Source organism: Phyllopteryx taeniolatus, chromosome 3 (assembly GCF_024500385.1).
Source record: "Phyllopteryx taeniolatus isolate TA_2022b chromosome 3, UOR_Ptae_1.2, whole genome shotgun sequence".
NCBI classification, from domain to species: Eukaryota; Metazoa; Chordata; class Actinopteri; order Syngnathiformes; family Syngnathidae; genus Phyllopteryx; species Phyllopteryx taeniolatus.
The window spans coordinates 832,538-857,408 of record NC_084504.1 but is presented as its reverse complement, the minus strand read 5'-3'; the positions used below and the strand labels follow the sequence as shown (position 1 = coordinate 857,408).

General features: G+C 39.9%; 1 protein-coding gene across 1 annotated transcript; it reads right to left on the bottom strand.

Moving 5' to 3' along the window:
• Positions 1-316: 316 nt before the first annotated feature.
• On the bottom strand, positions 317-24,523 carry LOC133474578 (nuclear receptor subfamily 5 group A member 2-like). Its single transcript, XM_061766349.1, has 7 exons — positions 24,390-24,523; positions 23,084-23,202; positions 22,317-22,458; positions 21,079-21,716; positions 9,461-9,580; positions 8,069-8,216; positions 317-4,541 (listed from the first exon to the last, which is right to left on the bottom strand). The coding sequence occupies exons 1-7, from the start codon at positions 24,409-24,411 to the stop codon at positions 4,288-4,290; spliced, it is 1,443 nt and encodes a 480-aa protein (XP_061622333.1). The 5' UTR covers positions 24,412-24,523; the 3' UTR covers positions 317-4,287.
• Positions 24,524-24,871: the final 348 nt, after the last annotated feature.

Here is a 24,871-nt window from a genome sequence, read left to right as displayed (position 1 = left end):
GTTCGTATAGAGAGAAGAGCAGCGGAGAGAGGACACAACCTTGGGGCGCCCCAGTGCTGATGCTGCGTGTGGATGAGGTGGCCTCCCCCAGCCTCACCTGCTGTGTCCTGCCCGTCAGGAAGCTGTAAATCCACTGGCAGATGGCAGGTGAGACGCTGAGCTGGAGAAGCTTGGAGGAAAGAAGTTCAGGGATGATGGTGTTGAACGCTGAGCTGAAGTCCACGAACAGGATCCTCGCGTAGGTCCCTGCACTTTTGAGGTGTTCTAGGATGAAGTCCAGTCCCATGTTGACAGTATCATCCGTAAAACTGTTCGCTCAGTAGGCAAACTGCAGGGGGTTCAGCAGGGGACCTTTGACCCTCTTGAGGTGGTCCAGCACGAGAGGTTCAAAGGACTTCATGACCACAGATGTCAAGGCGACAGGCCTTAGTCATTTAGGCCTGAGATTGTAGGTTTCTTGGGGACTGGAATAATGGTGGAGCGTTTGAAACAGGATGGTACTTCGCACAGTTCCAGAGATCTATTGAAGATCTGTGTGAAGACTGGAGTGGGGTGTGAAATTATCCTTTACAAATCTGCAGTAGAAGGTGTTCAAGTCGTTGGCTAGTGTGCTATTCTTCTCAGCTTGGGGGGATCGTTGCTTGTAATTTGTCAGCGATTGGAATGCATGCCAGACTGATTTAGAGTCGTTAGCGCTAAACTGTATAAGCTGCATAGTTCCCCTTTGCAACGTTAATTTCTTTAGTCAGCTGGTTTCTAGCTCGATTATACAGGGCCCTGTCCCCGCTTTGATATGCGTCCTCCTTATCTTGGCAAAGCTGCTTCAGTTTGGCAGTGAACCACGGTTTATTGTTGTTGAATGTGCGAAATGACTTTTTTGGTACACAAATCGCTTCACAGAAACTGATATAGGATGTGACAGTGTTCGTATATTCATCCAGGCTGCCAGCTGAATTTTCAAAGACACTCCAGTCTGTGCAGTCTAAACAGCTTTGAAGTTCCATCTTTGCTTCATTGGTCCACTTTTTCACTGTTTTCACTGTAGGCTTGGTATTACAAAAACATATGGCCCAGGGGTTGTAAACTTGAGTTGTGTGTTGTATCCTGTATCTTCCAAGACTTCTATTTTATTCGAGTTTTAAATTCTCTGTTGGCTTCAGACTTAGCTATTACTCTATTAAGAGTAGACCAAATTCAGTCACTAACACTGTCCTAGCCATTTTGTCTTAAGGTTAAAAGGTTACAACATACTTAGCATCTGTGTATGCACTGGTGGTCTTGTCTGACCTTACAGTTATTGTATCTTCGTAGCTGATGCACAATATGTTTATAAAGGTCAGGTAGGTCTTTGTGTTAGCTGATTTAAAGTCCACATGCAGTCTAAAATGTTTTCATCAATTGTATTTTTAGACATGATTATTCTACTTTTTATTTTGACATACTTTATTTGTTGATTTGTCATTTAAGGAGTTAAATGAGTTTCATTTTAATTATCAATAATTGTTCAAATATTTTTTCTATTTTGCTGAGCATTACTGTTTCAGATAAAGAGATACTATTTGTTATGTAATATAAATCATCAAACAAGGCTAAAAAACCACCACACATAACTCCTCTAATAGTTGTAAATACTATAGGCTCTTTTGAAAGTGGCAAAAATAGCCAACTCACAAGTGCAGCTTTGTTTCATTGACTTTTATTGGTGTGATACTATTACAATAAAATTGAAACAGAACAAAATGCTTTGGTCAGTCGCTGTCTCTTTTTGGAAGAAAAACACCTTAAAATGGGACAGATTGTCAACCTACAATGAAAAAAAAAGTTGAAGGACAAAAACAAAAGCAATATCGAGAGAATCTGTTTCACAACAGTGGCAAATTGACGCAGAAGAAAAGCTGAGAACTTCTTTAAAGTTTAAATGAATCATAATTTTGTCACTTCACAACATAAATATACACCATGTATACCACGTTAACACCCGCCTGCCTCAGCAGGGACATCAAGGGTGTGTGCTTTGTGTGTCTGTGTGTGACATTCACATTAAGGCAGACATAATGATTGTCTATGATTCTTGACATTTCGGACACCTATTATTTAAAGGAAAGATTTCAAATGTCTACAGTGATTTGTGTAATGTTACAAACACTTGTTCATCTGTGTGTTTGTTTCACAATTGGCAAGAGTTCATGTCGTTTACATTGTCATTGTCGCTGAATGTGGCCATAGCATAAGTCACCAATATGTCAATGAGTCTAGCTTACTTTCAACACAGTAAGTGCCACAGATACCACATTGAGGACCATCACTACCAAGAACAGACACATATTGTTCTGTTAGACCCATTATTCGGATTTCCAATGTGATCCAATGTGTTGATAGACTGACTTGAAACTGCTCAGTACGCAAGCTGTTAAATTGAAAAATATCGCAGCAAACAAACATATAATAATCCAATAAATATCTAGGCAACAGGACATTGGAATTGTCTAAAACAAACAACCAACTAACATGAGTGCTAATGTACATATATGACATTATTTTAAAAAGGTGAATGTTCAATTTTTATGATACACTGGTTCTGTGTAAATACCAATGCATCACAGGTATGCTGATAGAAACAGACAAAGTTAGCATTTGTATTAAAACCCATAGCAGCCAACCGTTTTGTACTACAGTAGTAAGACTTCCTCAATGAAAAATTAAATATTATTAATGAGCTGTTAACTGAATAAGGAATTTCTGACCTTTTTTGATGAAAACAGCCTTGATGGCTGACAGAAAATATGAAATTTAGTATTGTCACGTTGCTGACTTAGTGTTCTCATGTGACTATACTGACTAGCGTGGCAACTACTACGATCGCGTGGTATGTTTTCAAAATGAGTCACAATTCACTATTCCTAAAAAATTATAGGCAAATATGACTCAAAAACTGTTTATTTTTCTTTCGGTACACTGTAGATAAGTACACAAAATCAAATATTGAAATTTTGTAACCTGCTTCTTTTCCCTTCCCGTGTTGTCTGTTGGCCAAGTTGAATACCTGCTAAGATCTGAGCAAAAGAAAAATAAATTTGACATCTCTACCATGACTCCTGTTTTTAATTTGGATACTGACTTTATCTTAGCCGGCACGGTGGGTGACTGGTTAGCACATCTGCCTCACAGTTCTGGGGACCGGGGTTCAAATCCCAGCCCCGCCTGTGGGGAGTTTGCATGTTCTCCCCGTGCCTCGGTGGGTTTTCTCCGGTCACTCCGGTTTCCTCCCACATCCCAAAAACATGCGTGGTAGGTTTATTGAAGACTCTAAATTGCCCGTAGGTGTGAATGTGAGTGTGAATGGTTGTTTGTTTCTTTGTGACCTGCGATTGGCTGGCGACCGGTTCAGGGTGTACCCCGCCTCGTGCCCGAAGATAGCTGGGATAGGCTCCAGCAGCCCGCGACCCTAGTGAGGACAAGCAGTAAGGAAAATGGATGGACTTATCCTACTTTTCTTTTTATTTAATTTTATGAGTATGTCTTTAACAGATCTATGTTGTGATATCAATATATTAATATTTAAATAGATTAGAACCAAACTATATTGACTATAAAATATGACAAAATGAAACTGCACATTCTACGGAGAATGTCCTCACCTGGAATGTTATCAATATCATCATCATCTAAAAACAACAGAATCACTCATCTGCAATATTTTGATAATAAAAGAAAATGACTACTCCAACATTCAATTTCTTAAAAGATGTTATAAAATTTGTCATAAAAAGTGCAGTTAATCACCAGGCCATCATTCATAAGATGGTTCCAGGCTAATGGTGCCATTCTATCTGACAGTAGAGCACCAGCTTCCTAAGCACATTTTACAATTGAGCTTTAATAAAATAGTGCTTTCAACATCTGACAACTTTGTCATTGTCATTACACATTTTTATCTGTGGTTGTCATTGCTGAGTTGGAAGCAGGTGGACACATTGTGTTGGCAATGTTTAGTCCATTGGAGTTTGGGGGAAAGGATATTGTTCATTCTCACTAAATTTGATGATGTCATTAATTTTTTTTATAATCCAATTTAAAGAGGTCACATAAATATACAAACATTTACATTAAATGCTTAAAACAATCTGAAACACAGATGGGGCTCTATCAAACTCACAAGAACCTCTCCAGCTATAAAAATGCTCACAAAGATGAGCCAGCATGAAGTCCACATTCATTACTGACTTCCTGATCGCACACAGTCTCAACAAGACACACAACATGGTGAAACATGTCCTGCTGCATCCCTCACACACATGCTCGCTTGGCATGGAGCATCTCAATCAGCAGGTTGTTGCAGGGCACCTCTCCACTAAGATGCATGTAGCACAAGTAGTCCTCAGCCTGCGTGCTGAGGGAGCGTAGCTCAGGTAGTCGCACCACCAGTTGGCTGAACTTCTCCTGGAACTGAGGGTAGGTGGTCAGGGTATACTCCAGCAGAGCTCCATTCACCTGCTCCTGGACACCCTCCACAAATGCCTGGTTCTCCAACAGCTTCACATCTGGAGACAGGAGCAGAAAGTAAGGCTAAATGTATGTAAATGTGTATTGTGGTCACTTGTAACAGTGTGGCTCAAGTAGTACAGATAGAAAATGTAATAAATGTATTTGAAATACAAGTAAGCATCCTACAGTTTTAGTAGTTCAACATGGACAGTTCTAGCCAGGTGCTGTATGGATAGGGGAAGGGAATGCTACCCAAATCCTCAGCCTGTCTCACAAGGGTCAAGTATTCTGTTATCACCAAAACATTGCCATGTCAAATTCAAAATATTTACACAATTGCTAAATGTGTCACTATGGAAATAGGCCTGTATATTGTAATGACATAAAATATAAAAGCAAAACTAGTAAAATTATTAAGAACACACAGCACCAGCGAAGATTACACCCTTTGATGTGATACAAGTTTCCAGTTACATTGCTTAACACATTGATAAAAAGACTACCTGTAATAAAAATGAGAAGTGACCATCCGGCATATTGAAGTGCTTTAATGCAGTCTCATTCAGTTTCAGTGAGGTCTTAAATGTTTTACAATTGCATTCAACATTCAACAACTAAAACTAATCTTTCTTTTCAGGAATGTAAGAAAACCTCATCTGTCAGTCTTTCCATCACCACTGCAAACAGGAAGGGGCTTAGGGCTGATCCCTGTTGCAGTCCCACCTCTGTCACACCGAGAGTACCACTGTTCTGCTGCCCTCATACATGTCCTGTACTATTCTAACATACGTCTATGCCACTCCAGACTTCCGCATGCAGTACCACAGTTCTTTTCTTGGTACTCTGTCATAGGCTTTCTCGAGATCTAAAAAGACACAATGTAGCTCATTCTGACCTGCTGTGTACCTCAAGGCAAATAATGCATCTGTGGTGCTCATCCGAGGCATGAAACCATACTGTTACTTGCAAATACTCACTTCTGTCCTGAGTCTAGCCTCCACTCCTCTTTCCCATAACTTCATTGTGTGGCTCATCAACTTTATTCCTCTATAGTTCCCACAGCTCTGCACATCACCCTTGTTCTTAAAAATGGGCACAAGCCCACTTTTCCTCCATTCCTCAGGCATCTTCTCACCTGCTAGAATTCTGTTGAACAACCTCGGCAAAAACTCCACAGCCACCTCTCCTATATGCTTCCATACCACCACAGGGATGTTATCCTCTTCCTTTTTACTGTCCAACCTGGCATACATGTCATCATATGTGCCTTGTTTGGCCTTTGCCACCGCTACCTTCGTCTTATTTAGCATCTCATGGTATCCTTATCTCCTCTCCTCAGTCCTTTCAGTGTCCCACTTCTTAGCTAACCGCTGTATGATAGTACTTTGAGGTTCCACCACCAAGTCTCCTTCTCCCCTTTCCTACCAGAAGACACCAAATACTCTCTTGCCTGTCGCTCTGATCACATTGCTGTAGCGGCCCAGTCTTTTGGAAGCTCTTCCTGCCCATCAAGAGCCTGTCGCAATCCTTCATGAAAAACCACCACACTCTTTCTTTCTCAGCATCCATTACATGGTTCTCTGCTCTCCCTTTGTCTTCTTAATCTTCCTCACTAACACCATTGTCATTTTATGCACCACCATTCTACGCTGTCTAGCTACACACTCCCACAACTCTAAAGTCTCTAATTTCCTTCAGATTACATCGTCTGTATCAGATGTAATCTATCTGCATGCTTCTACCTCCGCTCTTGTAGGTCACCCTATGTTCCTGGCTCTTTTGGAAGAAAATGTTCACTACAGCCATTTCCATTCTTTTGGCAAAGTCCACCACCATTTGTCCCTCTAAGTTCCTTCCCTGGATGCCAGGCTTCACCAACATGTCCATTACAATCATCACCAATCACAACTCTCTCTCTGCCTGGGATACTCCGAACTACTTCATCAAGCTCCTTCAAGAATTTCTCTCTCTCATCTAGTTCACATACCACCTGTTGCACATAACCACTAATTACATTAAACACAACATCCTCGATTTCAAGTTTCGGGATTATCACTCGACCTGACTCTCTTTTCACCTCCAAGACCTTCTTGACTAACTCTTTCTTTAAGTTAACCCCTACTCCATTTCTCTTCTCATCTACACCATGGTAAAACGATTTGTACCCAGCCCCTAAGCTTCTAGCTTAGGGTACTGCCTTTCCACCTGCTCTCCTGGACAAACAATATATCTACCTCCAAAATAGCTACCTCCTAATCACCTTGACTAACTAACAGTGTTTAGCGTTTTACAGTTGCTTTGCTGCAGACATGCAAAAAAATGTTCATCAGACGATAGTATATTTATGGTTTGTATTTGTGCATGTGTGCGTGTGTGTGTGGGGGGAGGGGGCGGGGGGAACTAGCATTCAGAATCAGCTGAGCCCATCTTGAAGAATCCATTCACACAGTAATTAAAAATGTTTTGAATCAATGTTATGAATCATCCTTTTAAAATGCTTAGTGGCAATTAAATTACCCCTGACAAACCTGACTCTAAGGATGAGAAAAAGTAGGGTGTGCAAAGAAGCCGCTAGTCAAGAAAGAAAATATTTTCTGCCTATGACAAGTGCTCTCCCAATTCAAAAGCTCTTTGTTACCATTTTCCCTGTGCTGAAGAGCAAACACTTTTGGGAATCTGGGCAAACCGCATCTATGCTCTTTCCATCTGTGCAAGCCGCTACATGAATGTCAGTCCATCGAATGATAGACTCATTATGCTTCTTTAGAATGCCATTAGTGGACAATAGAAGAGGTTGTCTTTGTTAATATTGGCTTTTCGCAAGACTAGGATTTTAATTAAGTGAATTCGTTCGAGGTAAAAAGCCACTACTGAAAACCTTATGTACTGTGCATAGGCAGTAAGTAGGGCAATATTTGATCAAATATAAATGTTACAATTTAAAGCCTACTAATCCGCAGGATCCTTTTGGCATGAAGAAGACTGTTTTTACTTTTAATAGGCTGCAAAAAATACCCTGAAAACACAAATACAATACATAAAGAAGAAACCAACATATGAAAAAAAATTGCAGGAAAGGTGACGAAATTAAAAAAGAAATGCAATTGCCTTGTTAAAATAGTATAGAAATGACTGAGAAGAAGTACAAGAAGATGAAGAAGAAGAAGAGGTTTTGAAATTAAATATACCAAGACGAATTTGGTACCTTCATGAAGTATGCGGAAAAATTGTTGTGGTTTGATGAGACAAAAGATGAAAATTGTTTGCCTTCTCTCAGTATCCCAAGCTATCTATGAAACCAAAGAAGAATGCCTGCGATGCAGAAGATTAAAGTTTTGTAATAGCATCGACATCAATCCAAATAACAGTTAATTATTATTATTATTATTATTAGTAGTAGTAGTAGTAGTAGTAGTAGCAGTAGTTCTGTTAATATACAAAATTACAAAATATTATCATTTCTTTTATCTTTCATGTAAGTGCCCAGGAATTTAGGGGTCTCATTGATATTCTTATTTCTTAAAAAATAGTGTTGTTAAGTTCTACTGACAGTATCAATGTAGACATTATTATTTTGACTCACTGGGGTTGAATAGGAGCAGGAATTTCAGACAGGCAATCTCCCTGCGGTCCACCTGCAGGACCCTCAACCTTACAGCAAGGTCCTGTCCTCTTTGGACCAAACTTGACAAAGTTGCCTCACCTTGAGACAGAACAGAAGACAGCTCGATCTGCAAAACACAAGACACTCATTCATTTCCAATAGTATGTAAAGGATGAGTTAGATCAGCCATAATCCTGAATATCGACATTAGGTTTGATAAGATGATTGTGAAATGATTGAAGTATTAGTGCTGGCAGCACAGTTGGCAAGTGGTTAGCAAGTATGCCTCACAGTCGAGATGTTAACGTGAGTATGAGTGCTTGTTTGTCCTCATGTTCCATGCAATTAAAATGTCCAGAGTGTACGCCATCTCTCACCCAAATCAGATGGATGATTAGTGTTTTACGTATGTATGTCTCATTATTATCGTACTATTGTTATACTAATCTCTAATAAACATCCTTGGTTCCAGTGTTGTTGTGTTGTGACATCCTCGCGTTTACCCTAAATTGCGTTTGCGATTGAAGTATGTTTTCTAGCAAATCGATCTGTGAACTTTAAATCAGTACATTTGTGGTCATTCAATAAAGAAGAGGATCACGCTTCTTTCAGGGGATGGAATTCAAAGCTGGAGGTGTGGTTTACTTAGTAGTATTAGAATAAGCATTTCTTCAAGGCCAAATCAAAACACTGAAGAAGGACTGGAAGACTGACTGTTGATCTGATTAATCTGTAGGGATATCAACAATTATCTAATCACCTCCCAGATTTTTTTAGGGCCTGTTGTTTCCAAACAGTTGCCTTTGGTTCTTTCCTGTCGGACTGTCAAGTGTCGCATTATAATTATTCACTCCCATACTGAAGATGATGTGTTGTTATTTAAAAAAAAATTAAAATAATGTTCTCAAATTTCTGACTATGATTTATTGGAAATTGACTGCATCATTTTGAAAACGTATTCAGTTGAATTAAATAGATATGATAAATGCTTTGCATGGTTGCTTGCACGCCCGTCTTATTTAGGATACACAATGTTATTAATATGTTCACCTGTCACTGCCAAATTCATATTTGACAGTACTGTATTACACTATTATTCACGAGCTACAGAGTTTGAGGTTTTCAAGCTTCTGAATATGTGTGGTGGGTCAAGCTGCCCCACCGATATACTCATCCTCAAAGAATGCTGTATTCCTTTGTTGTTAGAGACTGTTAGGTCACAATATACACTGTAGATGTATGTTTTTTTTAAAATAAAATAAAATAAAATAAAAGAATCTGACAAAGGAAAACGCATTAGAAGTTCAGAATTACTGAATTAAGCTATATTTTTTACTGTGGTGGTGGGAAGCGGTGTGGGGGAGTTGTTACCTCCTGGCCAGTCACCAGCAGGATACTGTCTCCCTTTCCATGTTGCACTTGTCTGAAAATGTGATCCAGGACCAAAAGTTCAGACCAGCAGTTGTGCAGCAGCTTCATTTGATCTCCCACCTTCAGGAAACATAAGACAAACAAAGAGAGAAACAAAGACAAGAACAAAATGTAAAACCAAAAAGCAGTCCATTGTTACGTTCCTGCTCTTGATTATATGATTTTTTCCAAAACACATATAATACTGTGTTGTGGACAAAAATTACACACTGCACTTATTTTGATGTTTTAAATAACGCTTTTTCTCAATAGTAGGACCATTGTTTTTATTATGTATAATGATTGAAGTTGTTGCTCTGTTGTTGTTGTATTTAAATTACAGTTTTATGCATCGTTAATGTGATTCATCATTTCAGTCGTGTATACAGTGTTATGTGGCAGATAAACATTGAGTACTATCATGTATTAACGTGATAACTACAACCACATGGTATTTATTCGAATAAAATAATTCAAATATAAATAGTGACTACCAATAACTTATTATTATTAACTGTAGCTATTATTATTTATTAAGAAGTTAATTGTTCTTTTTTAATTGTCCATATATGATCTGTATTATGAGTGAAATAAATAGTCTCACAGTATCACAATATATGTTATGTATTTTTGTAACCTTTGTTTTGTACATTTAATATATACACAGTAGAGGCCTTCTATGTTGGAACACACATCCCGTAAATTTGCTACTTATTTTCAAAGAACATCCACTGTCGCTGTACTACATCACGCTAAAATACAGTATGTGAACAAATAGATAGAATGGAGGATGAGTTGTCCATAAAAACAAGGTGAGAAGATAAATGGCTAGTGGGGGTTGTGTTGGTGTGTCCAGTGTTGTATTGACATGTATGTCTTCAAACTATTAATATCTTTCCCCAGCTCGGTAGGTGTGTACATGTGTATGTGTGCGTTATTGTCTGTAAAGTGAAGGACACAGCAGTCAGTAATTCCACAGCCACAGCTGCCAATAGGCTCGGACACACATTCATCTGACAGGGACCTGACAGAATTACTGTCCATCTAAATCATACAATATATTAGTGGCAGAGGAGAGTGTCCAATCTGGGCCACACACCCATCTGGAATAGTGCTGTGGTGGGGGTCTGGGCTTGGTGTGATAAAGGAAGGGGTTAAGGAAGTAAGAGGTCTCGGCGACCTCCTGTGCTTCCTCCACAAGAGGAGTTAGACTCTCAGTTGCAGCCAAAATAACACTGAAAATCGTCTCAAACATGCAGAATATTAGAGAAAGTCCTTTAATTGAGAGATTCAAGTCTCAGCTACCCATGTTGGAGTTAAAGTGTGTTTGTATACCTGTTGAGTGTCACCTTCTACCACTGGGGTGATTTTCTTTGATTGCCTGGTGAGGATAAGCGGTACAGAAAATGGATGGATGGGTGGAAGTTATCACCAATTTTGTCCTTCCCATTGCTGTAGTCAAATGACAAGATGGTTAAGCCTTAAATAAATACTGGGGTTTATCATTTATTTTACTCTGAATGGTGCAACGTTTGGGGCCTCCATATACAAGGGGCAGTCAAAATGTAATGAGCCCAATTTCATTTGATAGAATATATTATTATTATAGAGGGTGGTAGGGTTGATGACTGGTTAGCACATCTGCCTCACAGTTCTGAGGACCCGGGTTCAAATCCAGCCTCGCCTGCGTGGAGTTTGCATGTACTCCCCGTGCTTGCGTGGGTTTTCTCCGGGTACTCCGGTTTCCTCCCACATCCCCAAAACATGCATAGTAGGTGAATTGAAGACTCTAAATTGCCCGTAGGTGTGAATGTGAGTGCGAATGGTTGTTTGTTTGTATGTGCCCTGCGATTGGCTGGCAACCAGTTCAGGGTGTGCCCTGCCTCTCGCCCATAGTTAGCTGGGATAGGCTCCAGCACGCCTGCAACCCTAGTGAATGTAAGCGGTATGGAAAATGAATGAGTATTATAATATATTTTTTCTGCAATTTTCACAGTTTGTAGTTTAAACACTGAGAGGTGTGATTGAATTTCTTGCTTTGGAAAGGTAACCATCACTAAACATTTTCGAAAGGTTGCAAAATGTGTACGGGAAGATGCTGTAGATTACACCACAGTCAAAAAGTGCTTGTCCAGGATCAATGGCGAAGAACAAGAGCTTTGAGTGACCTCCAGACGAGCAAAAGAGTGGCAGACCATCTCAGCAGTCAATCCTGCGAAGAGTGCTGGGGTCGAGGCATTGATTAGGGAAGATCATGGAGACACCATTGAAGACATCACCATCAATGTGTCATCTTTGATGACACAACCCTAACCCTACACACATTTTGTCAACCTTTTGAAAATGTTGAGTGGTAGTTCCCCTTCCAAAGCAAGAAATTTAATCACAGCTTTCTGCTTCTGACGGGCAACCAAAAATGACCTCATTTCCATAATGGCTGACAGGAAATGAACAGGTTTAAACATTTATTAAATAAACCTTGAAATGAGAATTTAAACTACAAACCATAAAAACTTTTTAAATAATTAAAAAATCAATTATTAGTAGGTTCAATTAAATTAGGCTAATTACTTTCAGACTGCCCCTTGTACATTATCACTATTATCACAATGATATATAGTTACTGTACTTTTCATGTATATTTAATTAAGTGAAGATAAGTGCTACGGAAAATGGAAGGATGGAAGTTTTCATTATGAAAGCCTTTGAAGATGCCGTACATAGTATATTCAATATATGCTAGCGTTACATATTTTGTTTTCCTTCATCGGGGAAGGGATCAATAAACTGAAAATAACAGGACACATCAGATGTTTGAATTTACTGAATTGTAATTGAAGTGTTGGCAACACAGTTGCATATATTTCACCAAAGTTTTTCTGGACAAAATGTATACCATCTTTACAGCGGCAGTGCATAGACTGGAAAAAAGATGACAAAGCTGTCACATGCTTTATGTTTTTTCAAATTATAGAAAAATTGTACTTTGTGATTTAAATGTGGGGGAGGGGTTCAACATTACTGTGATTTAAATTTACAGCTTTACATTGAACTGAAATATTTAATTTTGACCATCCATCCAACCATTTTCTGAGCCGCTTCTCCTCACTTGGGTCGCGGGCATGCCGGAGCCTATCCCAGCTATCATCGGGCAGGAGGCGGGGTACACCCTGAACTGTGACAATTGCAGGGCAATTTTGACCAAAGGATTTTCTTTAATTGAATGTGATTTGTGCAGCCATTGCAGACTTGGACGGGAGGAGCGACATTGACATTGATAAGAATAATTTGTAAACTTTGCATTTTGGTAACGTTACAGTTAGTTTAAAGTCATATATGTTGTTAAACATGCATCTGTCCTTGACTGGACGTAATATTCAGCTCTCGAATCCGACACGTTATTGTCCGGACAGTGCAGGTCATCTAGTTGCTAGTCTACTGGAGACGGGAGAAGCTGCTGGTTAAACGTATATATTTCTCTTTGATAAACTAATAAGCGGAGCTGTCAACTGATCACCACCTGGTGGTGAGTTGCCTGCGGTGGTGGGGGAAGATGCCGGTCTGACCTGGCAGGCCCAAACGTATTGTGAGGGTCTGCTGGGAACGTCTGGCAAAATCCCCTGTTGGAAGGAGTTTCAACTCCCACCTGTGACAGAACTTTGCTCACGTTCCGGGGGTGGTGGGAGATATTGAGTCCGATGGACCATGTTCTGCACCTCCATTGCTGAGACGGCCGACCAGAGCTGTGGCCGTAAGATGGTCGGTGCCTGTCGTGGCGGCAATCCCCGAACCCGTTGGTGGACACCAACAGTGAGGGATGCAGTCAAGCTTAAGAAGGAGTCCTATCACGCCTTTTTGGCCTATGGGACTCCTGAGACAGCTGATGGGTACCGGCAGGCCAAGCAGAATGCAGCTTTGGTGGTCACTGAAACAAAAACTCGGGCATGGGAGGAGTTCGGTGAGGCTAGGGAGAAAGACTTTCGGAGGGCTTCGAAGAAATTCTGGTCCACCATCCAGCATCTCAGGAAGGGGAAGCAGTGCACCATCAACAGTGTGTATAGTGGGGACAGGGCGCTGCTGACCTCGACTCGGGACGGGAGAATACTTCCTCAAGACCTCCTCAATTCCACCGACACGCCTTCCCATGAGGAAGCAGAGTCTGGGTTCTCTGAGGCGGGCTCTCCTATCTCTGGGCCTGAGGTCACCGAGGTGGTTAAAAAGCTCCTCGTTGGCAAGGGCCCGGGGGTGGATGAGGTTCGCCCGGAGCTCCTAAAGGCTCTGGATGTTGTGGGGCTGTCCTGGTTGACGCACCTCTGCAACATCGCGTGGACATGCCTCTGGATTGGCAGACTGGGGTGGTGGTCCCCCTTCTAAGGAGGGTGTGTTCCAACTATCAGGGATCACACTCCTCAGCCTCCCTGTTAAGGTCTATTCAGGGGTGCTGGAGAGTAGGGTCCATCGGGAAGTCAAATCTCAGATTCAGGAGGAGCGGTGTGGTTTTTGTCCTGGCAGAGAGGGTGAGAAGCTTGGTCATCTGTGAGGAGCTCAGAGTAGAGCCGCTGCTCCTCCACATTGAGAGGAGCCAGATGAGGTGCCTGGGGCATCTGTTTCGGATGCCTCGCGGACGCATCCCAGATGAGGTGTTCCGGGCACGTCCCACCAGGAGGAGACCCTGGGCACGACCCAGGACACACTGGAGAGACTATGTCTCCCAGCTGGCCTCGGAGCGCCTCGGGATCCCCCCGGAAGAGCTTGATGAACTGGCTGGGGAGAGGGAAGTCTGGGCAACCCTGCTAAAGCTACTGCCCCCGCGACCCGACCTCAAATAAGCAGAAGAAGATGGATGGATGTTAGAGGAGCTTACAGCAACTAAAGAGCATTGTGTCAACTCTTCTACTGGCTGGTTGAAATTACCTTTTTTGAATTGAAATAAAGTTACCCACTGCAGCTATCATTTTCCATCCATCCATCCATTTTCTGAGCCGCTTATACTCACAAGGGAGTGCTGGAGCCTATCCCAGCTATCTTTGGGGAGGAGGCGGGGTACACCCTGAACTGGTTGCCAGCCAATCGCAGGGCACACATAAACAAACAACCATTTGCACCCACATTCATACCAAAGGGCAATTTGTAGTCTTCAATTAACCTACCACGCATGCTTTTGGGATGTGGGAGGAAACCGGAGTGCCCGGAGAAAACCCATGCAGACACGGGGAGAACATACAAACTCCACACAGGCGGGGCCGGGATTTGAACCCCGGTCCTCAGAACTGTGAGGCAGACGCTCTAACCAGTCGTCCACCGTGCTGCAGCTATCATTTTAATTACGTTAATTTAAAACACTGTAATTAATTTTGGTGACAAAGATTGTCATTTATGTGCCGCTTTTGACAGAAAAAAAGTCCTAAAAAGAATACTTCAAATTATTTTATATAGCAGAGCTCTGTTGACTTGTTGTTGCATGTAAAAATAACTGACAGACAGTATACATTTAATATTTTTCACTTTTTAGTTACAGGAAGCAAGTAACATTAGCCAGCACCTCCATGGCTCCAAGCTAGTTTAGTTGCTAGTTAGTTACTGACTGAAATAAAATCCTTTCACTTGATGGTTGCAGGTTGTTGGAAGAACCTTCCCTCAAAAGAATATTTATGCAACTTGTTTCCTACAGTACAAAATTTTGCTTCTATCCTGACTGTGATCGAATAGATTTTATTTATTTTGGGTCTTCATATTCTCCCGAGTCAAATTTTCTCAACAACTACACTTTTACACACGAGTCAAATTTTCTCAACAACTACACCTTGGCATAGATTTTGTTATCAGGCAACTGTCACGGTCAGTCCACCGCAAAAATATTTTTAGAGGCATGCCGGAGTGACATCCATACACAGTATGACTATTTGACAAAGAAGAAAGCCAGGGTCACTGAATGCTTCAAACAAAGTGGGTTTGAGATATCTGTTTTACAACTGCAATATGGGACAAACAACTCATGGATGTAAAGTGAAAATCAAGAATAATATAGTTCCTTCTTTATTAATAGTTCAAATGATTACAGTATAAATTATTTTTCATAAATTCTTCGAAGATTGTCTTGGGAAAATTAATTCCAAATGTCCTCTCATTCCTTGCCTTCACACTGAACCATTATGATGTTCATTGTGTACACTTCATCTGCCATTCAACAGGTGAACGGAAGGTCAAACCCAAGACATGACAAAGGCCACCTTTGAGGAATTGCAGAAATCAATAGCTTACAATTTAATAACAATGTAGCCGAGTAATGTGCAGCGCTGCAGTGGAAGGCTGACATTCCCCTGTTATCGTCTGCATGGAATGTAATTATCTAGCGCAGAGAAACAGCTCTTTCTGCACAGCTTTGTTCTCACTGCACACTGGCTGCTGAATTGCCCTATAACCGTTTGAATTTCACAAGAAATACATCACAAACACGTCATGTGCAACTGTGTACAAGATGAGTTGTGTTTTTAATTCGAGTGACATTGGTCTGTTTTCACATCTCACAATGAGGTTTCAAACTCCGTGGCAATAAAATAAAAAATTTAACATTTGATGCCAATCGATAATCACTACCTTTAATATCAAACATGCAAAGACATTTAGCACCATCCACTATTTTCATCATTATAACAAAACAAAATAATGCTAGAAAGCATGAGGCTTTTTGAAATGTTGTTTGAGTAAATCGGTACTGTTGTTGTTTGAATTAATAACGTTTACAGGTTGTATTTATGACCCTAGAAAATGAATAAATTAATGACTGTCCAATTCCTCTGACTTCACCTTTTCTTTGTCATGTTTAAGCTCTGAAGGTTGAATACAGGCAACTGGACTGTCCAGTTGCCTAAATTCAACCTTTGTGGATTACCATGACCTGGATTACCAAGAATCTACATTGACATAATCATTCATGCAATAAGAATTACAGGACGATATAATGGCTATTTGTTTACTTCATTCAAAGCTTTAGCGAGTTAGTCTAATATTGACAGTTCAAGGGGACTCCCGCATCTTCTGGAAAAGCCCAGTGCACTCTCTTGGAAATCATAAAACAGGACTCATTGCAATAATAATTGGAATACTGAAATGTTCTTTTTTTTTCTTTTTTTAACGTATGTGTAGTGTTATCTTGTTCTTACATGAGCTGTTTGTATTTTGCTCACTGAAAGGTTTGCTACTTTTTTTCAAAACATTATGAATACATTTTGATTATTCTGAGAAAGGTCTTTTAATCAGACATTCAAACTTGAAACAAACATGAATTTCCTCCTGTTAAAACAATTAACTATGTCAGTCTGAACATTCTACAGTAACTGACAAATCCCTGAGTCAAACATTTGTGACTGCCTATACTATATAATAATGTGAAACTGCAGTGCACTATGGCCTCACATTGGTGAAATCGATAGAAAACATTATAACCTATATAATCTACCGCGGAACCTTGAAGTATGGAGGCCCCAAATTATGTACAATATGGAGTATGACCAAAATTGTGGTGCAACATATGCCCCCAAAATTTTATTATTTTTTAAGTTCGAGTGTCACCATATATGATTTCATCATATGATACGAGTGCCTTTTACTCATTTCATTTTGGTAGGTTGTCACTTCCTGTTTTGTTCATGTTCATGTCTGTTTTGGCTTTACAAACACACAAATGAATCAAACATCTTGTTTTGTAAAAATAGGCCTTTTGTGACAGGTATTGAGCGTTTTGAGTCTGTTTGTGATGTATTAGAAAAAGTACGTGAAGATAAGGTCTACTACATTAGCTTCTCGCACTGGTAGCCTCAGATCGATTGGGGGCCATACGCTTGGCGCTTGTGTTCAAGGGGTAGAGGTTTTTTTTAATTATTATTATAACATTTATTTGTCATCCATTTTGCTTTGTACTTGTTTTAAAGTTCATATTAATTACTAATGGATTAAACAATGATATGTATGATGTGCATTAGTGACGTGTTTATTACTCCTCTTCATTTTCCATTAAAGAGACTTTTTTGAAGAGTGTATTATTCTGTGTATTTCTAATGTAACATTTGTACTTCAAACAATGTTTGTACAGTACAAAAAGACAGTTGGGGCTCTAGCTAAAACATATATATTTCAAATAAAATAATCTCAATGGGAAATATTGTTTTGAGAGAACCAAATTAAAGTTTGATCAGCACGTCGGAATAGAACATGGTTGTACGAGCTGCCACTGTAAATTGTTTAATGACATTTAGGCTAAATAACGAGTTTGGTTGCTTTAGTTAAGTTAACAACACTTAATTACTTAATACGAAATGTGTCCATCCATCCACTGCTCTCTGCAAATAACTTTGACATCTTTCCTTGTCTGTGTGGCCTGTTACTTGAAGTGGTGTGCGACAAAAATAATTTTCAGCAGAGTGTAAATTGAGTTTACCTTCCCGGTTTACAATCATTTCAATCATGTATCCAGGTTCTTTAGATTTGTTTCATAACACATTAACAATAATCAAGAAATGGCCTGATACACCATCCGATTTCTGTCCCACTTGTCTTCACTATAGTTGACTTTGGCCGAGAGGTGGGGTAAACGCTGGACTAGTTGCCAGTCACATATTAATGAACAACCATTCGCACACACATTAACAGCTAGGGGCAATTTAGAATGTCTAATGAATGGAAACCAAAATACCCCCAAAAACCCAAAGAAATACTGGGATAACATGCAAACCCCACAGAGATGTTTCAAAAGAAATTCAAGCCCTGATCACCTGACTTTGAGGCAGACATGCTAACAACTCCATCATGCATCCTAGAATTGTCTTTTTTTTTAATCATTAAGAGTGAGTGTGAAATTGTCTAGGCTAGCAATGGCACATTGAGCCTGCAATAGTGTTGGTTGCAACAACATCACACATCATGTTGTGTAAACTGGATGATTTTGCTTTGCTTATCTTTGTTGATATTGAGAGAAGAAGCATTTAATAAAAGTCATTATCTCTCTTCTATAGCTCTTATTTCTTCAGAGCAAAGTCTCCCAAGAACTACATACAGTATTAAAACAGTGTTATTGAGTGATTTTGTTTATTTTTTATTTATTGTTTGTTTTGTTTTTTTGCTTCACACATAAAATCTTATTGAAAAATGTTCAGTAAGTAAATGAGCATAAGACTGAGTTTGTTAGCTTGTTTTTGTTCACGGACCATTTTTATTATTTTAAAGCAGTGGTTCTCTAACCGTGGTACGCATCACTGAACTAAATGTTCAAACGTCATAATGTTACAGTGGTTGAAACTTTATTTGAGCCACTACTGTACATTTGTTAAGGGCAGCTCAGTTGTATTTATCTTTTACGTGCAATACGTTTGCATGAACTATTTGTTTTCAAATATTTATTTAGGTACAATTTCTATCCAACTTTTACATCCAATACATTTTCATCGAATCCTGATTGAAGAAAAGTCTTTTTCCAATATTTAAGTACAGTGTTATTGTATTTTACCATTACAGTGGCTCACAAAAAAAATTACACCTTTTTGGAATAAAACTGGTGCCTCAGTTTGATAAGCACTTGGGCCTCCCATGTTACTGTATTTTATGGTGATACTTGGAGACCCTGGTATTTTTTGAGCTGGTACTTGATGTAAAAGGTTTGAGAACCAATGGTCTAGCCGGTTAACACAAGTGCAGAAAATATGACCACTGCCACAATTGACCACTGCCAAAACTGCAACGCTGAAATTTTTCATTAGGTGCCTAGAAGCCAAAAGAACAAATGCCTGTTTTGCAACGTGTTGTCCCAGCTGCAAAGTAACAAAGCAACAACATCAGACACTGAGCAATAGAGAATGGATAAAGGAGACGATTGGATGCATTTGGGACATTTGCGCAGACGTGGAGACCAAATTGATACAGAATGTCAGAACAGGAACCAACTAACCACACAGGGAAGACATTATGAAAGTTATCCTCCACCATAAACAACAGGACTGCTAATATCATGTACAGCTTCAAAATGAAGACAAGAGCTTGGCGAACCAGCCACAAGAGTGCAATGGCTTCAAAAAAACAATTATCACCCCAACACTTGTGACAATGAGAGCTCACAAAGTCTCTGAAACAAAACACAATATGTAGGCATCAAAAAAGGAAAACAGGATACAACAGTGGTACACAACTGCCAGAGCAGATCCTTGCAATTGCATATGGATACAGCAGAAGTGAACGTCTGCATATACCATAGAGGAACAGGTGAGATATTGTTTGACTGATCAGCCTCAAAATGAAATACACTACACCTAACATACAGTATGCATTACACATGAACAAAAGGTCTCGGTACAGTCCTCATAATTGTAATAAAGAATTCCTCAGTCAAGGGTTAGAGTAAATGTTTTAGCTCCTCATCGTCCCATCCATCTATTTTCCATCCCATTTGTCTTCATTAGAGCTGCGGTTAACACTTTAGAATATTCAGTTAACCTACATGCATATTTGTTGAATGTGGGAGGAATCTGGAGTACTCGAAGAAAACCCAAGTGAACACCCACAAGAGAGCAAACTCCACACAGCCAAAGGCAATTTGAACCCTAACTGTGAGGCAGACATGACATGCTCACCATCATTCACACTAAACTTGCTGTCCTCTTACATCACCTTCAATTTGAATTATTAACCTTATAATGAAATTTTGGATAATATTATACTTTCAACTTTGTTTGAGCGAACTGACTTTTGGGGTGGTGAAATGACATTGACAAGTGACAGTCAAATTATTAGAGACATTCGAGACATGTGTTTGAAATAGTCCCAGAAAGGAGAGCGACACCGGTCTCTTTTTACACACGTAATTATTATTATTCGTATTTGTATTTATTTATTTTATTTATTGAGGTGGGGGGTTGCAAGCAAACTCCCACAAAGCTCATGGAACTCAAGCGACAGAAAAGAAAAAAAAAAAAAAAAAAAACGAAAAATCTGAAGCCGTGTGTTTCTAACATGAAAGTCTGTCTTTATTTGCACTGCATCAAAAAATTATTCATTATTTGTAGTAAACTAAATACTATACCAATTTTTATTGTATTATAGCTACGTTTCAGACGATTGTTTCAATGGAATATTGCACATTATTATCAGTTTTTGTTGTTGTTTTATTTGTGGTAATAATAATTGACTAAGTTTTGTTTCTATATACCTGCTGTCCGCCCATCAGCTGCCGTGGTTGCTAGGCGACATAAAATGGGCTCGCTAAAGCAACACAGGCCAAATGTTTTGTTTAACGTCGACTTTTTTTTCTTTTTTTTTTTAATAGAAGGCTTGACATCCAGAGGTCGAATATGAAGTTTGCGGCAAATGGCATAATCATGCAACACAACAAGACTTGTGTCCACAAACCTATAGATGCATATATAATAAATGTTGAGCCAATTGGTCTTTTTGTTTGAAACATGCACAACAAATATAGAGTAGCGACGCAGACATTTGAGATTTTCGACTGTTGTGCGCATGCTGCGTTTGTGCATTTGGATGACGTCGACTCTATACACGTGCACGCGGTATGCAGTAGGCCTCGCACTCACCCTGAGCTCCTTAAAGAAGATGCAGCTGCGAGCCCACTCCACTATGGAGAAGAGGGTCTGGTCTGCCATGCGACACATGAGGCTGAAGGCGCTGGGTTTCTCCAGCCGGCCCCGGCTGCTCTGCTCCTGCTGCAGATGAGTGACGATCTTGTTCTGGACCAGCAGCTCGTCCGGATCGCAGCGCAGCATTTCCAGCACGAGCGGCGGCAGGCTGGGGGCCTGCGGTGAGGCCGAGGGGTACATTTCTGGGTAGGCGTATCCAGTTAGAGATTCGGGCGAGCTGGTGTAGTCGGGGCACTCTGCTTTGATGACCCTGCCGGGGAAGCTGGTGTACTGGTACTGGCCGCTAAGGGGGGCGTGGGACTGCATACCCAGGGACGGGGGCGCATACAGGTTTGCCTCATAGTCTGTGGGGGTGATGGAGGGGAGGATGCTTTTGGGGATGACGGGCACGCCGGTCAGGGGGCCGCTGAAGCCGTAGTCAGCGTGGAGAGGAGAGACTGACGGAGGGGCTGCGCTCTCCAATTTGAAGCCGTTGGATCGTATCAAAGCCTTCTTTTGCTGCTTCAAGGCCCTGTCCCTCTTGTACATGGGCCCGAATTTATTCCTCCCCCCACGCATGCGGTCCGCACGCACCGCTGTCAAAAAGACACCCAAAAAGAAAGGAAAAAGCGCAACAATTAAATGCCAAACACGACCTTAGATGCGCTCAAATGTGCTATTTCCATTTTACCACGATTCCCGATTTAAACCTGGAATGAATAACACACACACACACTTCTTGCTTCCCTTTTTAGGGCTGAGAAGATTCCCCAGTCTTCACTCCTCCTTCTAGCCTAAATAGAGCTTTTGATTTAAAACACGGGAGTCTCCACAGTTTTATCAGTAAGTGTAGAATGTGTCCTTTTTTTTCTTGCTTGGAAGAAACAGGTGCTTTCTTGCACGGCTGTCTGGCAATTAATCCCGTCTCATGCGAATAGGAAGTGATGACAGAGCCACAGCCAACAAATTGGAATGAAGTCGTCTAAATGTGTTTAAAAAAAAAAAAAAAAAAACGCTACGTAAATGCATCATGCGACAAGAAACCGCTGTATGCCAGTAGTTACGAATGTATTATTTTGAAACGCGTGAAAATAAATATATATATTTTTTCAATCATGACATTTCTTTCTTCAATTGCATTTTAAATCCAAATGATATAATAGGCTATTTATCAGTTCAGTCTCCATTCAACTTACCTTCTAGTCTCATCCCGACGCTGAGACATTTTTGAAAGCGGCAGAAAGGACATCTCTTCCTCTGAGTCTTGTCAATTTTACACTCCTGATTTTCAGCACAAGTGTACCGCTTGTTGTTCTGCACTGTCCTTTTGAAGAAGCCCTGAAACATCACCCAATACCTTTCGTTTGGATTTCAAGTGAAATAACATCACATTTGCATGTGAGATGATTTTAATTAATATACGACACTGAAGGGGTGGGGGGAAGGCATTTGAATTTAATTAATTCCAACATGTTTACTGGTTACACGTGATTCAAATGTGTTAAACTAACATGGATTGTTTGATTATTTTTCAGGAAAAGGGGAAATTACGCCACTTTACCACATTTTAATCATGTGCCTCCGAACATTAAGTACTTTTTCCAGTGTAAAGCCTATCCATATTTAAAATATATTCACAATAATAACGTATTTTAATTCTGTTGTAAACTAACATTATCTCATAATATGGATGCAAAACTATAGAAATATATTTTGCCTACGCTAATGCAGAATGACAGCGTGTTTAAAAAACGTTTGATACCATAACTTTTGGACATTTAATCCCGCTTTGACATAAGCACTAAAACGAAACTTCCAACCGCAGTCTCCTCGAAAGAAATGTATGTATATATATATATATATATATATATATATATATATATATATAGAGAGAGAGAGAGAGAGAGAGAGAGAGAGAGAGAGAGAGAGAGAGAGAGAGAGATTTTATTTTATTTTTTTTTACCTTGCAGCTTTCACAGGTGAGCAGCCCGTAGTGATACCCGGACACCTTGTCGCCACACACAGGACACAACTCTTCCAGATCGTCATCATACGTGTATTCCATAACCTTCAAAGTCACACCTGTAACAGGCACGTGCACACACGCGCGCACACACGCACAAATAACAAGGACATCCACAGCATGAGTGTGTACAATATCAAGGCTGCAAGTGCCACGGCACATTTGAATTGTTTATGGGGGGCTGTTCATGTCTGGAGTCAGACTTGAGTTTCTTCAAATGAAAGATTGCATTGATTTTCGATATATTTGATGTGTATACAAACCAACAAGTATTATAATTACACTTACACTGGCAAAATAAAATCAATAATCCCAGCAATATTTCCTTTTATTTATCGACTGGCCAAATCTTTACCAAAATATTGTACGTGTGTGTGTGCGCGCGTGCGCGCGTTTGTATACACACACACACACACACACACATATATATATATATATATATATATATATATATATATATATATATATATATATATATATATGCAATTATTCATACTTAAAAACAAATTTGAAAAATGCTTATAATTGTAAATAAATTATACATTTCAAATAACACTTTGACATTTTAATCAAGACTAAAACATAGACATATATTTTGTTGTAAAAAAAAAATCAGTAACGATGTTATGTTTTTATTCGTAGAGACGCTACTGCACAAATGGTATGCTATAGTTGAAAAAAATTCAATTTGCATACCTTTAGCGTTTAAATGCCAAACGACGAATGAACGAATTAAAAAAAAAATCTTCATCAATTCCATTTTAAACTGGAACACGTGCATTCCCTTTAGATGGAATTATGGCCTCAAAAAGCAGTAGTTTGTATTTGATATCATATTTCACACAGGAACGCATGCATTTTATTGAGATGGATTGATGACTTCAATATTACTATTTTGTATTGTTGATCATCAATAGTACAAGTATATTTAGCAGTATTCATAGTATTTTGGAGCTAATTACCGCATTTTTTTTTCCTGACTTAACAAATTTTAAAAGAAGGCGATGGTGGAAGGTTGAAAGTGGTCGTTGCATGTATATCCACTTTTTACGTCTTTTACTATTTTTTGTTTGAGCACTCTACAACCGTTTTCGTCTCTTTCCCCCCCAGTGCAAATCGATGCCGTTGAAGAATTGCTTTGAGACAAGACTGCCGATAAAAATCCCCCACTCTTTTGGATGGAATCCCTCCTCTACACTTTTGTCCCGAAGCACAACCCCACCGAGAGAAAAGTCGAGAGCCTTACCGTGAGCCTTGTCTCCCAGCATCTGAAGAGCAGGATGCAACTAGTCGCTGATTATGAAAATGTGGACGGAGGCGTTGCTGCAGCCTTTTGCATATGCTGTTGAGGACAACAGAAGGAGGAGACCAAGACCAAAAAAAAATATCGTCTGGAACGCGATTGGTTTGGGTGTCTCCCTCAGCCTCCTCGCCCTTTACTGTCTTTCCCTTATCGCAAACTTATGCTGCCTTGCTACTATTGGCGGACGGAGAGTCACGTGGCTGTCGCTTGGCTGCCTCCTGGAAAATGCCTGGACTGCAGGCGAGAATGCTGCTGATTGAGGTGACAAAATAATGTTGTTTTTTTCCCTTATGTATTACTTATACAACAAATAGTTATTTTTATTAGACCGGGGAGGCTCATCATTCATGAAAACGCTAATTGCAATCGATACAGAGGGATAAATGCATACATTATTAATTTAGACACAGCTCGAGTCGTTGGTG

Bases quoted from the DNA above. Each gene is read 5' to 3' on its own strand.
- LOC133474578 (XM_061766349.1), bottom strand. From the start codon at position 24,411: ATGCTGGGAGACAAGGCTCACG. The intron at 8,217-9,460 runs GTAACAACTCCC...TGTGTTTTGCAG, and splicing joins TGCTGGTGACTGGCCAGGAG to ATCGAGCTGTCTTCTGTTCT. The intron at 4,542-8,068 runs GTGAGTCAAAAT...TCCTGTCTCCAG, and splicing joins CCTGCTCCTATTCAACCCCA to ATGTGAAGCTGTTGGAGAAC.